The following is a 15,615-nucleotide window of genomic DNA, read 5'->3' as shown; positions in this document are numbered from 1 at the left end:
AATTCGCGGCGTGATGCGGCAGTGACGCGGCGTGATGACATATGACGCGCAATGTTTTTTCAAGTGTCTTAACATTTTTTTTGTCGCCGCTGGATTTTGAAATGTTCAAAATCTTTTGGCGACACTGATATGATGCTGGCAGCCGCCGAAAAAAACACAATGTGGGACAGGCCCTTAACATTGGCAAACTTGCACAAGAATAACCAACAACATGAGTTTAGTTTAGAGATACGGCATGGAAACAGGTTCCTCAGCTCACTTAGTCCACGATGACCGATGATCCACACACACTAACACTGTCCTACACACATCAGGGACAATGTACATTTATACCAAGCTAATTCACCTACAAACCTATATGTCTTTGGAGTAAGGGAGGAAACCGGAGATCCTGGAGAAAACCCACGCAGGTTATGGGGAGACCGTACAAACTTCATGTAGACAGCACCAGTAGTCGGGATTGAACCCGGATCTCTGCCGCCCATAAGAATGGCCGGTTCATTTGGTTTTGGAGGAAGCTTGGCACGCAACTCCTGGACTACAAGACTGTTCTCTCAGCTCCTCATCAACATTAGGTAGTCCAAAATTAACTTTCCCATCAACCTCAACAAAAAGGCAGGCAACTGCACATATTTCAACTGGAACATGGCTCTCTGACTGTGCAAGTGTTATGGGGTTGTGGGGGTATGTGGTTGCATTCCAAGAAAATAGTCCATTTTGCCATTTTACTTTAACGTGAAGCTATATAATCTGCGCATGCATCAAGAACTGATAGTTGAAAAAATATATTTTGTATTTATTCATTTACTTTTTTTCTCACAAATCCCATAAGAGCAAATTTCATTTCATATCTTAAATTTTTGGTTACTGATTTGTGATTCTATAAGGGCAATTGTTTGTTACCCAAACATCCATAACAAGGAGGGCATATACTTGTTGGACCAAATAACCTCCTCTAGTTTCTCTTGTGAGAAATATGGGAACATTGTGAAGCAATCAATAACACCGCACATGAAGATAAAACTGAACAGAGAGTGGATGATGACAAAAGATGATCTTAAAACATTATCATATCAGTGCTGAGTGCAGTCCGTGGACGCCTTCTGCACCAGAATCAATTATTACTATTTTTAGGATGTATTAAAGTAGACAATATGGGAATTTCTGATCAATAAGTTTGTGCTGCAAAATGAAGTCTCATTTTATGGGATTTTCAGGACAGCTTCGAATTTGCAAATGTTAAAAAAAAACACAAGTAATGGACTGCATTGAATGACAGGGCCTGACTTTTGGAGTTTGCTGAAGTGTCAGCTTTGATAGCCACAAAATGCTGGAGTAACTATGCGGGACAGGCAGCATCTCTGGAGAGAAGGAATTGGTTCAAACACGCTTCATTGCTGTCATTCTCTGTGGTTCAGCACATTCATAGAAATGTGCCCTGATGCACTGAGGTCAGAGAGTCATAGGGCGATACAGTTTGGAAACAGGCCCTTCGGCCCAACTTGCCCACACTGGCCAACATGTCCTAGCTACACTAGTCCCACCTGCCTGCGTTTGCTCAATATTCCATGGACAAATGTGGCCTGTCCATGTACCTGTCTAACTGTTTCTTAAATGTTGGGATAGTCCCAGCCTCAACTACCTCTGCTGGCAGCTTGTTCCATACACCCATCACCCTTTGTGTGAAAAAGTTACCCCTCAGATTCCTATTAAATATTTTCCCTTTCACCATAAACCTATGTCCTCGATCCTCCTAGTCTGGGCAAGAGACTCTGTGCATCTATCCGATTTATTCCTCTCATAATTTTATACACCTCTATAAGATCACCCCCTCATCCTCCTGTGCTCCAAGGAATAGTCACCCAGCCTATTCAACCTCTCCCTATAGCTCACACCCTCTAGTCCTGGCAACATCCTCGTAAATCTTCTACGAACCCTTTCAAGCTTGACAATATCTTTCCCATAACATGGTGCCCATAACTGAACACAATACTCTAAATACGGTCCCACCAAGGTCTTATACAACTGCAACATGACCTCTCAACTTCTATACTCATTCCTTCCCACACTCGGATGTGGATGCCCTTCACTTGCTATTTCTTGTTCCTTTGAACGGCATGTTAACCTGAGGCCACATCTGCCTGATTAGAGAATTCCAATGGCCATTCTATTTCCCTTTGGCCTCTGTAAATTACCTTTGGTGTAGATCAACTGTCGATCCTGAGAGGAGTTGATGAGAATGTGGTGGAATTAGAAATGGGAGTAATATGGGAATAGTGTATGTTAGTGATGATGGTTGGTGTGGACTTGAGGACCTGTCCAAGGTGCATCTCTCTATCAACATTTAACAAAAACAGTTTGACATGCTTATGGATAGTAAAGGTTTAGAGGGGTCAAATGCAGGCAGATGGGAATAGCTCAGGTACACATCTTGATTGGCATGGAGGACTTGGGTGGAAGGGCCAGCTTCGGTGTTGTACAGCGCTCTGACTCAAAAGGGGCAGATTTGATTTGATTTAATTATTGTCATTGTCTTCAATGAAGAGACAACAAAATTATTTTTCCCTTACAGTCATACAAAAAAAATAATAAATAAAAAAAGCACAAAACACAGAACACAGTAGTCCACAACACAAACATCCCCACAGCAGCAGCAAAGTTCCCCACTGTGAGGGAAGGAACCAAAGTCCAGTCAACCTTCTCGCCGATGTTCCCCAATGTTCACCCATGGTCGGGGCCTCCCGAGCATCCCGTAGTCACCGCTACGGGCGGCAAGATGTTCAGGCCCTCTCGCCCGGAACCTCTCGTCGGACACCTTCCACCAGAGTCCCCGGCTCCCGATGTCCACAGGCGGAGATTCGCGCTGGCGACCCTCGGCAAAGGGACCCAGGATTCTGCGATGTTAAAGTCAGCGCCGCCCGCGTTGGGAGCTCCGCACTCACAGTTCCGCGATGTTGGAGCAGCAGCCCAGCACTCCGGTGCTCAAAGTGGCGATCCCAGGAAGGCCTTGCCCGCTCCGCGATGTTTTCAGCGCCTCGCCGCCGCTGCTGAACCTCTGGTCCGGTCCCAGCAGGAAAGGCCGTGCCAATCTAGTTGGTAGGCCGCGAGGAGGGGGGGGGGGGCGAAGACGCGACTCGGATAATAGCCGCATCCTCACCAGGAAGGCGCTGAAGGACAGTTTCCCCCTTACCCTACCCGCTTCCCCCCACATAAAATACCGAACAAAACCTGAAACATACTCTAAACATAACAAAATAAAAAAATACAGCCAGACCGTGGGCGGAGGCAGCTAGCAACAGCGCCACCAGGTGTCCAGATGTCTCTTATGCTTTCGACATTTGGTCAGACCATGATTAATCTGCTTATATTTTCAGTTCTGCATTCCCATCTTTCACCCCCTTGCTTAGCCGCTTATGCTTCAAAAATATTAAATAACTGCATCCACCACCTTTGTGCTAAAGAGTTCCAACGTTCCACAACTCTTTCGGAGAAACATGTGTGCTTCATCACATGTCTTAAATGGGTGACCACGTTACTTTGAAACAGTGATCCCTTTGTCTAATTGTGGATGTCCCATGGCATCTCTCAAACAGCATGATGAGGAAGATAGTTGCTTACTCACTAACCTGCCCTGAATGGAGAGATGTACAAAGAGCAAAACAGAGGGAAATGGAAGGCAAAACATGACATTAAGACAGGGAGGGAGAAAATAAGGGCTTCCAATTTGATGAAAAGCATTTATGGGAGGATGAATGAAGTAGGCTTTGTCTTGATGCCCCATTAAGAACAATCAGCAGACTGCTGCAGAAGGAATAAACACCTTGGACAGCGTCTGGAAATGCCAGAATAGGGCACAGTCACAACATAAATAGAAGAAGGTTCCCTCGGTGAACCATTTTGTTTTAGGAGAATTTCGTTTATTAGTGAAGAACCCGCAGAGAGGATCCAATCTAAACAATAACATCTTGAAAGATTTTGGAAGGAATTGATGTTTTGATTATTTGAAAATTAAAACACAGCTTTATTAAAACTTAAAGGATCATTAGCAAGAAACTTGCCATGAACGAAGAGTAATACAGACTGTTGCAAAATCAATGGTTACATTATACAAGCTCTTAATTACTATGGAATAATTGTGTATCAGTTTGAAGTACACAGGTTCAGTTTTGATAACATGGTTGGGCACATGGTTATAGAGTGGGGTTTGGAAGGGAAAGAGACCAATGTTTAAACTTAGCCCTCAACTATATTGCAGCATATAAAGCACAAGGAATCACATCCAGAGAACAAAATAATCTATATTTCATTGCACTGGATAAATAGACTACAGAAGCCGTCCTCACCTGGGACTTTGCCTGTGGAAGTGGGCAGAGTTTATGTAGGCAGAGAGAGTAGTGTGACTGCAGTTTCAGTCATGAATCACCCTGAGCTGGTTGTTCTGAATTGGGGGCAGAGGTGTTGCCACCTCTGGGTCAGAGAGGGGTGGACGGGAAATCAAATGGCAACTGAATCAGACCCAGGGAGCTGAACTGAAGGGGGAACAGGTAGGCACTAGGGGTGAACTGGCTTGTATTTACTGCACACTCCTGATCCAATTGGTTTAAGGTCAGACAGCACAGAAACAGGATCATCAATCCACTGACTCTGTGCCTATTTAGACCACGCCAACACCGATTCTATTTATTCTCCCCCACATCCCCAACCATTCCCCCAGATTCTACCACTCTCCTGTGCACTCGGGACAATTTATAGTGGCCAAATAACTAGGCAACCTGCATATCTTGAGGGTGTTGTGGGAAACCCACAGAACCAACACACTTGCAAGATTAGCCCCATGTCCCATCTCTCATTGTCCCACAAGTATGGTTCCATACACCTACACAATGAGCATCTATAGACAATGGACAATAGGTGCAGGAGTAGGCCATTCGGCCCTTCGAGCCAGCACCGCCATTCAATGTGATCATGGCTGATCATCCCCAATCAATACCCCGTTCCTGCCTTCTCCCCATATCCCCTGACTCCGCTATTTTTAAGACCCTACCTAGCTCTCTCTTGAAAGCATCCAGAGAACCCGCCTCCACCGTCCTCTGAGGCAGAGAATTCCACAGACTCACCACTCACTGTGAGAAAAAGTGTTTCCTCGTCTCCGGCCTAAATGGCTTACTCCTTATTCTTAGACTGTGGCCCCTGGTTCTGGACTCCCCCAATTCTAGCCACTGTCTGTATAAATGTGATCAGTTTCTAGACCACCTGTATCAAGTAGCTAGCTCCCTCCTCTGTTCACTTCTAATAAAGGGTTGTCATTGTTGTCACGGCATCACTTTGTAGTTTCAAAACCCCACCCTGCTTGTAAAAGAATGGGTCGACTGGGCTTTTATTCACTGGAATTTAGAAGGATGAGAGGGTATCTTATAGAAACATATAAAATTATTAAGGGATTGGACAGGATAGATGCAGGAAAAATGTTCCAGATGTTGGGGAACCAGGGGTCACAGTTTAAGAATAAGGGGTAGGCCATTTAGGACAGAGATAAGGAAAAACATTTTCACCCAGAGAGTTGTGAATCTGTGGAATTCTCAGCCACAGTAGGCAGTGGAGGCCAATTCACTGGAAAGAGAGTTGGATGTGGCTCTTAGGGCTAATGGAATCAAGGGATATGGGGAGAAAGCAGGAACGGGGTACTGATTCTGGATGATCAGCCATGATCATGTTGAATGGCGGTGCTGGCTCGAAGGGCCGAATGGCCTACACCTGCACCTTTTTTCTACGTTTCTGTGCAAATTCCATATATTCAATGTAAGTAGAGTGTTAGCTTTGATAGTTTTATATAACGTTTTTTTAATTGTGTTTATTGATGACGGTTAAAGCTTTTAAAGCTCTATATTTCATATTTGGGGGTATATGTCAGGTACAAAGGTGAGGATATCAGTGGTAGCCATGCTGTTTTGTTATCTGCAGGAAGTCCATACCTCACTGATAACAAGGACCTGGTATCCATGAACACACATCTTTAGGAGAAGAAGGCAAGAATTCTCTAACACTGTTACCATGGAGAATATACTGAGGGATGGTCCTCCCTGTAATACTGCACAAAGACAAAATGGAAAGTCCGACCAGAAGAAATCCCTGCCATGGTTGTTTGGGGAATTGCTATGGCAGTGTGAGCCACACAAACACAGGCAGGTCACTGGCACTGCCCCTGCCCCACAGCCTTGCACAGACTGACCTGAATTACATCTTCCACCTTCCCAATGGCCGCCTCCACCAGCCTCGAGTTCTCCTCCAGCTGATCGGCCTCCTGGCATTTTGCCGTTATCTCCTCCTTCGCTTTAACAACCTTGTCCCTCAGGCCAGGGCTGGATTTGACCTGTTGCCGTTCCCTCTGGGACTGGGCAGCCTGAGTGCCGGCCTCCAGGACCTGCGCCTCCAGCAGGCAGTGCCTCAGTTTCTCCTCGCATTCCGCCAGCTTCATCCTCACCTCCTCCATCTGCTCCTTCAGCTCTTCCCCATGGAGCTGCTCAGCTTTTAGCTCGTTCTCCCAGAACTCCACTTCCTCTGCCTCGGTGTTCTTCGTGCCGACCAGATCCTGGAGGCTGATGATCTGCTTGTTCACCTCGGGATGGCCATCCTCCTCCGCCAGTTGCCTGATCTCCGCCTCAGTCGACTCTAGCTCAGCTTGGAGGCTCTGCAGCTTCTCCTTTTGATCGTGGAGCAGCTGATTCAAGTCCTCTCTAGGGGACTGAGCAACACCTGAGGCCTCCTTCCCAGTCTCCGCATCTTTGATGTTGGCCTTGGCCTCCTTGCCCTTCCCGAAGGACTCCAGCCACTCCCGGGCCCCTTCAGCAAAGTTCAGGGACTTTCTCTTGGCTTCTTTCAAGTGGCTGCGTCTGTCGCTTTTATTCCACAGCTGTGCCAGCGTCGGGAGACTCTGGCGGTGGATGTTTCTCTCGGGCCCTTGGGCCTTCTCTGGAGCGGGTCGCAGGCCAAGAGAGGGGCCAGTGCGATTGAGAATCAGCTGGACATCCTTGGCCTGCTGGCCCCACTTACTGAGCGATGGCAAGAGCTTCTCATCTGGCGTCAAATGCCTTTCTACGTCTCTCCACTTTTCCTTCAGTATGTAGCGTCCAGTGCGACCTGTTTATAAGAGTGGAAAACTGTTGATATCATGGTGGGATACCCCTCCCACAGGACCATGGGATACCCCCCCCCCCACAGGACCATGGGATACCCCTCCCACAGGACCATGGGATACCTCCCCCACAGGACCATGGGATACCCCTCCCACAGGACCATGGGATACCCCTCCCACAGGACCATGGGATACCCCTCCCACAGGACCATGGGATACCCCTCCCACAGGACCATGGGATACCTCCCCCACAGGACCATGGGATACCCCTCCCACAGGACCATGGGATACCCCTCCCACAGGACCATGGGATACCCCTCCCACAGGACCTTTTTTTTTTTAACCAAAATCAGATTTATTCAAATATTTACAAAACTATTTAATATGAAATCATTCAAAACAAAACCCACCACCATAATACAAATATTCTTCAATATCAAATATACTATTAAACAACTATTTCCTCACCCTTATTAAGGATGTATTCCACCCCTAGTGTTCCCAGAAATCCCCCAGAGTGACATGAACAGGGTGTAGTCCCTCTCTAAAACCACCCAGACATAAACGTACCCCGGAAAAGGGGCAGGCAGCCGGCTCCCAGAGAACCGTGGAGTAAAAGCATTTTGTTTTTTTTTATAATAAAAAAATAAAAAATAAAAAGAGAACCGTGGAGTCCCCTTCCCAGAGGACGGTGGGATGTTCCTCCTGGAGGCAAATCTTCCAAAAGACCACAGGGAAGAGCATTGTTGCATTCACAGTAAAACTCCATTAATCCAGCGTGCTCAGCATATACTGTTGCTGAACCAGCAGATTTTCTGCATAGGAATTATTCCAATTCCAATTCCGACACTCTTTTAATTCACGCTTTTAAAAGACATTCGGCAGCAGAATAATACATTTTCCAGTGGATCTGGTAAGCTTCATTGGAATGGGGGACATGAAGCCAGGAAATTCTCAAGGAGGTGGGGAAAACAAAACCAGGTGACTTTTGAGGGAAAGTTTACTTTAGTTTAGTTTATTGTCACGTTTACCGAGGTACAGTGAAATGCTTTTGTTGTGTGCTAACCAGTTAGTAGAAAGACAATAAATGATTACAATCGATCCATTTACAGTGTATTGAAACATGATAAGGGAATAACGTTTAGTGCAAGGTAAAGCCAGCAAAGTTCGAGGGTCACCAAAGAGATAGGATGAGAAGCAGGGTGGGTAGTTGCTGAATCATCAGGGCCCGAACAACCGGATAGTGGAATATTGGAGTTTTATTGTTGAAGCACCTATTGCAATGCTGAGATGACCCAATATGGTTCATGGAAAGTGAGGCACTGTGGAGATGTGCTCAGCTTTGAAAGTTACTCTTTTCTATAATGCAAGACCCTGGCCACAGCAGTGAGATAAATCTGGTCTATGATTTAGTGAGGGGTAGCACTGACCAAGATATCAGAGAAAACTACGCTGTTTTTCCTCAGAGTCACGAGTGTTTAATAGTCATGTGTACCAAAGGGTGGAACAACTAAATTCTTACTCGCAGCAGCATAACAGGCCTGTAAACGCAAAAGTATAATAATCAAAATTTAATAAGTTCAATAAGTCGCCGTGGGAATGGTTATGGTCAGCTAAGGGAGTGGCTGGGATCTTATTTAACATTCCATCTGGGTGTAGTGCAGTTTGCCCTCAGTACCCTGTGTCAAACATCAGGTGTGGTAAAGTCAGAAAATGCTAGAAATACTCAGCAGGGCAGGCGGCGTCTGTGGGAAGAGAAACAGAACCGATGTTTTCAGGTTGAAGACCTCCCCTATCATCAGAACTCAGTGTTCTCATCAGACAGAATGTTCTGACATAAAGTCTGAAGAAAGGTCTCGGCCCAAAATGTCTCCTATTCCTTCATGCCAGAACATTCTGTTTGATGAGAACACTGAGTTCTGATGATAGGGGAGGTCTTCAACCTGAAAACATTGGTTCTGTATGTCCCGCTGAGTTACTCCAGCATTTTGTGTCTATCTTCGGTGAAAACCAGCAACTGAATTTCCTTCCTGCACATGTTCTGGCAAAGATTCTTCAACCTGAAGTGTTAACTTTATTTCATCAGATCTGCGAAATATTTCAAAAAATGTTCTGGTTTTATTTCTGTTTCCACCATCTGAGTTGTTTTATTATGTCTGAGGAGAATCTTGAACTCACACCCGTGAAACTCGCTGAGAAATAAATATCTCGGATAGTAAGTTTAATGGTGCTGGCTAGGAAAAGGGTTGATGGTGGCATTCAGGAGACTCTTTGTGTGTAAAATTGTGATATGGGATTTGTTGTATGTCAATGAAACAAAAACACAGGTGAATCTAACCTTGTTTAAGCCAGTGAATGCCCCTGCTTTTTCGTGCTCATTGTTTGGGAGCATAGACTTAAAACATAGAAAAATACTGTACATAACAGGCCCTTCGTCCCACAGAGTCTGTGCTGAACAGGATGCTAAGACCAATCTAAAATTCTCTTAAATGCCACTATATTATCTGCCGCCATTATCGTATTGGTCTGCACCAGGTACACACCATCCTCAGTTAAAAAAACTCTCTCTACACATCTCCTTTACACTTTTCCCTCTCACCTTAAAGTTATGCCCTTGAGTATTTGATATTTCCATCCTGGGGTTAGGTTCTGACTGTCTACCCCATCTCTGTCTCTCATAATTTCACATACTTCTATCAGGTCTCTCCACAACCTCCGATGTTCCAGAGAAAACAATCTAAATCTGTCCAACCTATCCCCTGTAGCCAATGCATCCTAATCCAGGCATCATTCTGGAAAACCTCCTCTGCCTCCACACTCTTTCCCATGTCTCCACATCCTTCCTGTAATGTGATGACCAGAACTGCACACAATACTCCAAATGCAGCCTAACCAAAGTCCTATAAAGCTGCACCATGACTTCCTGACTCTTATAATCAATGCTCCAACCAATGAAGACGCACATACATTGTGCCTCATTTACCACTCTATCTGCTTGTGTTGTCACTTTCCAGGATATAAGGACCGCAAGATCCCTCTGTACGACAATGCTGATAAGGGTCATGCCATCAATGGTATATTTTCCCTTTACAGTTGTCCTCCCAAAGTGCAACACCTCACACTTTCTCGGTTTAAACATCATCTGCTATTTCTCTGCCCATTTCTGTAGCCGACCTACACTGTATACTTTGAAAACCTTCCTCAGAGTCCGCACCCCAAGCAATCTTGGTGTCATCTGCAAACTTACTAAGCAACCCATCAACGTTTACATACAAGTCATTTATATATATATCAGATATGTCAGAGTTAAGACATTTGGGAGTAATCGATTTGATTGCTATTGTGAACATTTCCTTTATGAATTTCCAGCTCTGCCACACATTATTTTAGGAATAACCTAAAAGGCAAGCACCACAAGCAGATATAGGATTCACTTGGTCCTTCATATTAGCAGATGAAAGGTCCCATTCAAAATAAACACTGACATTAAATGGTCAACAGAATGCCATAATGGTCCACAAACCTTTCTGTTCCTCATTAATGCTGACTGTAATTCGTAATAAGTGGTGATATGCACAATTAATTTCCTAATGGGTTACTGCACTCCAAGATGCACCAGGGATCGTGTGAGTTGCAGTGGCTGTTGGTTCCAGCAGAGGGAGCCCATGCCACCTTATCTAGTCATAGCGACATTAGATTGGCAACATGGCATTAAGTTCCCTCTTCATGGTTTGCTGACGTACCATGTCTCTATCTGCCAGCAAGTGGAGGCATGTTTAAGAGCGTGAGGCTCCAAGGTGTCCCCTCAACTAGAGGAACAGATTAGACCTGCTGCTAATTAAACACCCACTTCAGTTTTGTCTTCTAATAAAGTCAAACTCCTCAAAGAATTGCAGGGCAGGTGAAAGGGGAGCAAACCCAGTCCCATTCCCCCTTGCATCCCTCTCTACCAACAACATCTTCTCTCTTGCCCCCTCCATTGGCAGGGTGAGGGCACAGGCAAGGAACAGCACCTCATATTCCAGTTGGGTCGCTTACAACCCAATGGTATGACCATTGAATGCTCCCGTTTTAAGTAACAATTCTGCCCCCCCCCCCCCCTTGAAATTATATTAAAATCTGTCACTACAGTGAAGATTGGTGAAAACAGGGCCGCGATGTGAACGCTCTTTCCTTGACCCCCCCCCCCCCCCCCCCCCCCCCCCCCCCCCCGGAGCAGTGAGGCAGCAGCACTAACTGCTGTGCCACAAAGATGCTCACTTGGGGTATCATTTAATTATTCTATTTCTGCCTGCATCGACTCCATGCAGGCAGAGGGTTAGATGTATTTTGATGTGTTAGGGGGCAGGGTCTTGACAAAACTGTTTTTGTTCACCATTTCCAAGTCCACTTCCACTCGGCCAATAGAAGCAGCTTTCTCATCTGATACTCCCGTAACATGGTTGGAGCTGGGGAAATTGGTGAACCACTGTTGCCCAGTCTACCCGGTGCTGAAGGAGAAGGAAGCCAATGCCCCCTTTCAGGGAGATGGCCAAAGGCAGAGTAATAGACTGCTTGAGCTAAAGCGCCAGCATGGTGGTGGGTCACCGAGAACAATGGGGTCCCGGCATGGGGGGGGGGGCGCGAATAACAATGGGGGAACCCAGCGTGGGGGTGGGGGAGGCCCAAGAACAAGGGGGGACCCGGCGTGGAGAGGGAGCCGAGAGCTAAGGGGGACCATTGTGGGTGATGAAGGAGGGTGAGTACTTTTTGTAACTTTGTCGGTGCCTTTGTGGCGACTCTTTCGTCCACTGTTTATGCAAAAACCAAGAATTTCACTGCATCTCGTCAGGTACAGGTGACAATAAAGTATCATCATCATCATGTTTGGAATGCTCCTCAACACATAGACTCGCAGCCAATGTTCTCACATATGGGTAACACATATATGTTAGAGAAATCAATATTCATACCACTGGATGTGTGAAAAATTCCTTTCCCACAAACATACTCTACAACCACAAATTGCCCGCAGTTAAACTCAAAAATACCGCAGACTGCGGAAATCTAAATAGAAGCCGAAAGTGTCGGACTCGCTCAACAGATCAGGCAGCACCTGTGGGAAAGAGGAAAAGAGAGGGCATTTCATGCAGAAGATCCAACATCCGGGCCTTCTTTAACCTGAAAAGTTAACTGCCATTTTACCACCTAAGATGCTGTCTGACCCGCTGGGTGTTTCCAGTATTTACTGTCCTTATTTCTGAGTCGTGTGAGCCATGTAAGTACACTTGGGATACGTGCCATTTTAATGATAGTCCATGATTGTTTTGGCTCTGCAGAACCATTCTGCAGCCCAAGAGAGCCTGCTTATATTTACCTTCTGGTAAATGGCCATTTGATTTTGCCATCAAAGTGACTAGAAATGTATAAACAGGGAACTGCAGATGCTGATTTGCAAAAAAAAGACACAAAGTGATGGTGCAACTCCACGGGTCAGGCAGCATCTCTGGAGAAATGGATAGCTGACATTTCCAGAAGGCCAGACTAGAAAAAAAAACAGGTGTGAGACAAAAGGATTGAGGAGTTGCGAATTGTGAAGCCAGAGGAAGGAATGTAGGGAGAGGGGGAGAGGAGAAATAGGTACGAATCCAGGTGGGGCACAGAAGAGGGGCAGGGGAAGAAAGAGGGGTGAGGGGGCAAAGATAGAAACTAAAAGGAATGGGTGACGATTCGGGTCGAGACCCTTCTTCAGACAGAGTCATGGGAGAGGGAAACTAGAGGTCAGAAAAGATACAGAACAAATTAGTGCCAGCGCCGATGATGAAGAATGGTTCACATTTGGCTGTGGATGAGGTGATAACAGAGGGATACGAACAATGAAAGCAGCAGGCCGACTAGGGTGGGGGATGGCACGGAGAGAGAGGAGAAATCAATATTCATACCACTGGTTGTAAGCTGCCCGAGCTAAATATGATGTCTATTGAGCTAGTAAGAATTTCATTGTTCCATTGCTGGTACAAATCACAATTAAACTCTCTTGAATCTTGAATTGACTCTCATGTGCTGATTCCACCAAGTCTCGCATTGTAGTTGTTTTACTGTAAATTGCTTTAAGTATGTAGGTGAGTGGATGAATGTGGGGGAGTGGATGTGAATGTGCGGAGCATAAAATGGAATCAGGGTGAGTAATGTTTGGTGCAGTCTGAGAATTCTCTGTGTCCCACCCTGGATTGTATACCATGTTCGATCTCACCCCATGCATAACTCAAAGCAGACAGGAGTTAAATCCACAGTGAATACAACAGGGCCATCATTTCTGGCTACAATTAACCCCCCAGCTACACTTCCCACGCCACCCGCCTGTAGCCTCTCCTGATGAGGGCTATCCGATATGTTTGCTGTTCAGCTTCTTGTTTGTTTAGTTTAATGTAGTTTAGTTTACCATATAACCATATAACAATTACAGCACGGAAACAGGCCATCTCGGCCCTTCTAGTCCGTGCCGAACACTTATTCTCACCTAGTCCTATCTACCTGCACTCAGACCATAACCCTCCCTTCCTTTCCCGTCCATATACCTATCCAATTCATTTTTAAATGATAAAATCGAAACTGCCTCCACCGCTTCCACTGGAAGCTAATTCCACACCGCTACCACTCTCTGAGTAAAGAAGTTCCCCCTCATGTTACCCCTAAACTTTTGTCCCTTAATTCTCAAATCATGTCCTCTTGTTTGAATCTTCCCTATTCTCAATGGAAAAAGCTTATCCACGTCAACTCTGTCTATCCCTCTCATAATTTTAAAGACCTCTATCAAGCCCCCCCTTAACCTTCTGCGCTCCAAAGAATAAAGACCTATCTTATTCAACTTTTCTCTAACTTAGGTGCTGAAACCCAGGCAACATTCTAGTAAATCTCCTCTGTACTCTCTCTATTTTGTTAATACAGTTTAGAGATACAGCGCTGAAACAGGCCCTTCGGCCCATTAGATCCATGCCGACCAGCGATCCCCGTATATTAACACTATTCTACACACACTAGGGACAATTTTTACATTTATACTAAGCCAATTAACCTACAAACCCATACGTCTTTGGAGTGTGGGAGGCAACCGAAGATGTCGTAGAAAACCCACGCAGGTCACGGGCAACCGAAGATGTCGTAGAAAACCCACGCAGGTCACGGGGAGAACGTACAAAGTCCGTACAGACAAGCACCCGTGGTCGGGTTAGAACCCGTGCTTCTGGCGCTGTGAGCACTGTAAGGCAGTAACTCTACCGCTGCGCCACCGTGGTATCTCACGGTACCAGGTGGGAATGCTTTCTCCTTACCCATTGCCTGAGCCAGAGCAATGACCACCTCCTGGCACGTGGTCTTCTCACTGACGCCACAGACCACTCGCTGAACCCCGTCCACCCACACCTTCAGCTCCATGCTCCAAAGGTCCAGCCGGCCGTGGGACGGGGAGAGGGTGGAGGGAACGAACACCCAACGTCAGACCTTCATGAAGATCTTCAGTCCGTGTATACGATGCCTCACAGTGTGAAGTCAAATCTGGGGGATGAAAAGACAGGCGAGGTCAGAGTTCGAGCTGCTGGAGATGGGACAGCGTTCTGTTGCTTTCAATAATCGAACACACACCTTACATCTAATAAAACACAGGACACAGAACAACACAGCAAAGGAACATGCCCTTCAGCCCAACATGTCCATGCCGAACATGATGCCTATTCAATGTAATCACTTCTGCTGCATGTCATTCATATCCCTCTAATCCCTGAATATCCATGTGGCCATCTAAAAGCCTTTTAAACACCACTATCATATCTGCTTTCACTACCTCCCCAGGCAGCAAGTTCCAGGCACACACCAGACTCTGTGTGAAGACTTACCCCGTATAGCTCCTTTAAACTTTCTCCCTCGCGCCTTACAGCAATGCCCTCTAGTCTTTGACATTTACAGCCTGGGGAGGGACTCGAGGTCATAGGTCACCATGGGGATACAGAATGTTAATCCTGAAAGTGGAAGGGGCTGGTCAAATCAGATTGTTTTTGAAGTTATCCATCGATCATTTTATTAGGTCAATGAAGGTCAAAAATCTCTCTGGAGGTAAATGTTGTCTGCGGCATCACTGCCCATGTCATTAGAGGCACATCTCCACACTGGGGCAAATGCAAATGCCGCTGAAGGGTCAGGGGTCAAAGTTCCTGCTGGACACTAAGACCTAACTGGGCACAAATTTGCAGCACTCTGGATGAAACTGGTTTTCAATCACACAGCAGGAGTTGTTTTCATAATTGCATGCAAGTATTTCTCGCCTCTGGTGGTGCTGAAGATAACTTGCTGCAATGTTACTGCTCCCGTAAATGTATTGATGCCTCCCTGCTGATGAGCTATTGATTCCACACAGCTATGCAGTGTAACTGTATGGGATTGTATATGTAAGGTTTCACATGACCTAACTATTGTTGCCAAGCTGATAACTGATGGTGACTTGACATATG

The 15,615-nt window shown here is 45.9% G+C and overlaps 1 protein-coding gene across 1 annotated transcript in view; it reads right to left on the bottom strand.

Moving 5' to 3' along the window:
• LOC116986721 (ras association domain-containing protein 8-like) overlaps positions 1–14,662 on the bottom strand; it is a 28,853-nt gene extending 14,191 nt beyond the window's left edge. Inside the window, exons 1-2 of the mRNA XM_033042322.1 lie at positions 14,443–14,662; positions 6,230–7,137 (exon numbers count right to left, since the gene is read on the bottom strand). Of these exons, the coding sequence (XP_032898213.1) occupies positions 6,230–7,137; positions 14,443–14,545 (1,011 nt within the window). The 5' untranslated portion in view covers positions 14,546–14,662. The remainder of the gene's footprint in view (positions 1–6,229; positions 7,138–14,442) is intronic.
• Positions 14,663–15,615: the final 953 nt, after the last annotated feature.

The sequence above is a fragment of the Amblyraja radiata genome, chromosome 24, assembly GCF_010909765.2.
Source record: "Amblyraja radiata isolate CabotCenter1 chromosome 24, sAmbRad1.1.pri, whole genome shotgun sequence".
In the NCBI taxonomy this organism is placed as follows: Eukaryota; Metazoa; Chordata; class Chondrichthyes; order Rajiformes; family Rajidae; genus Amblyraja; species Amblyraja radiata.
The sequence above is the reverse complement of the archived record's forward strand: the minus strand, read 5'-3'. Positions and strand labels throughout refer to the sequence as shown.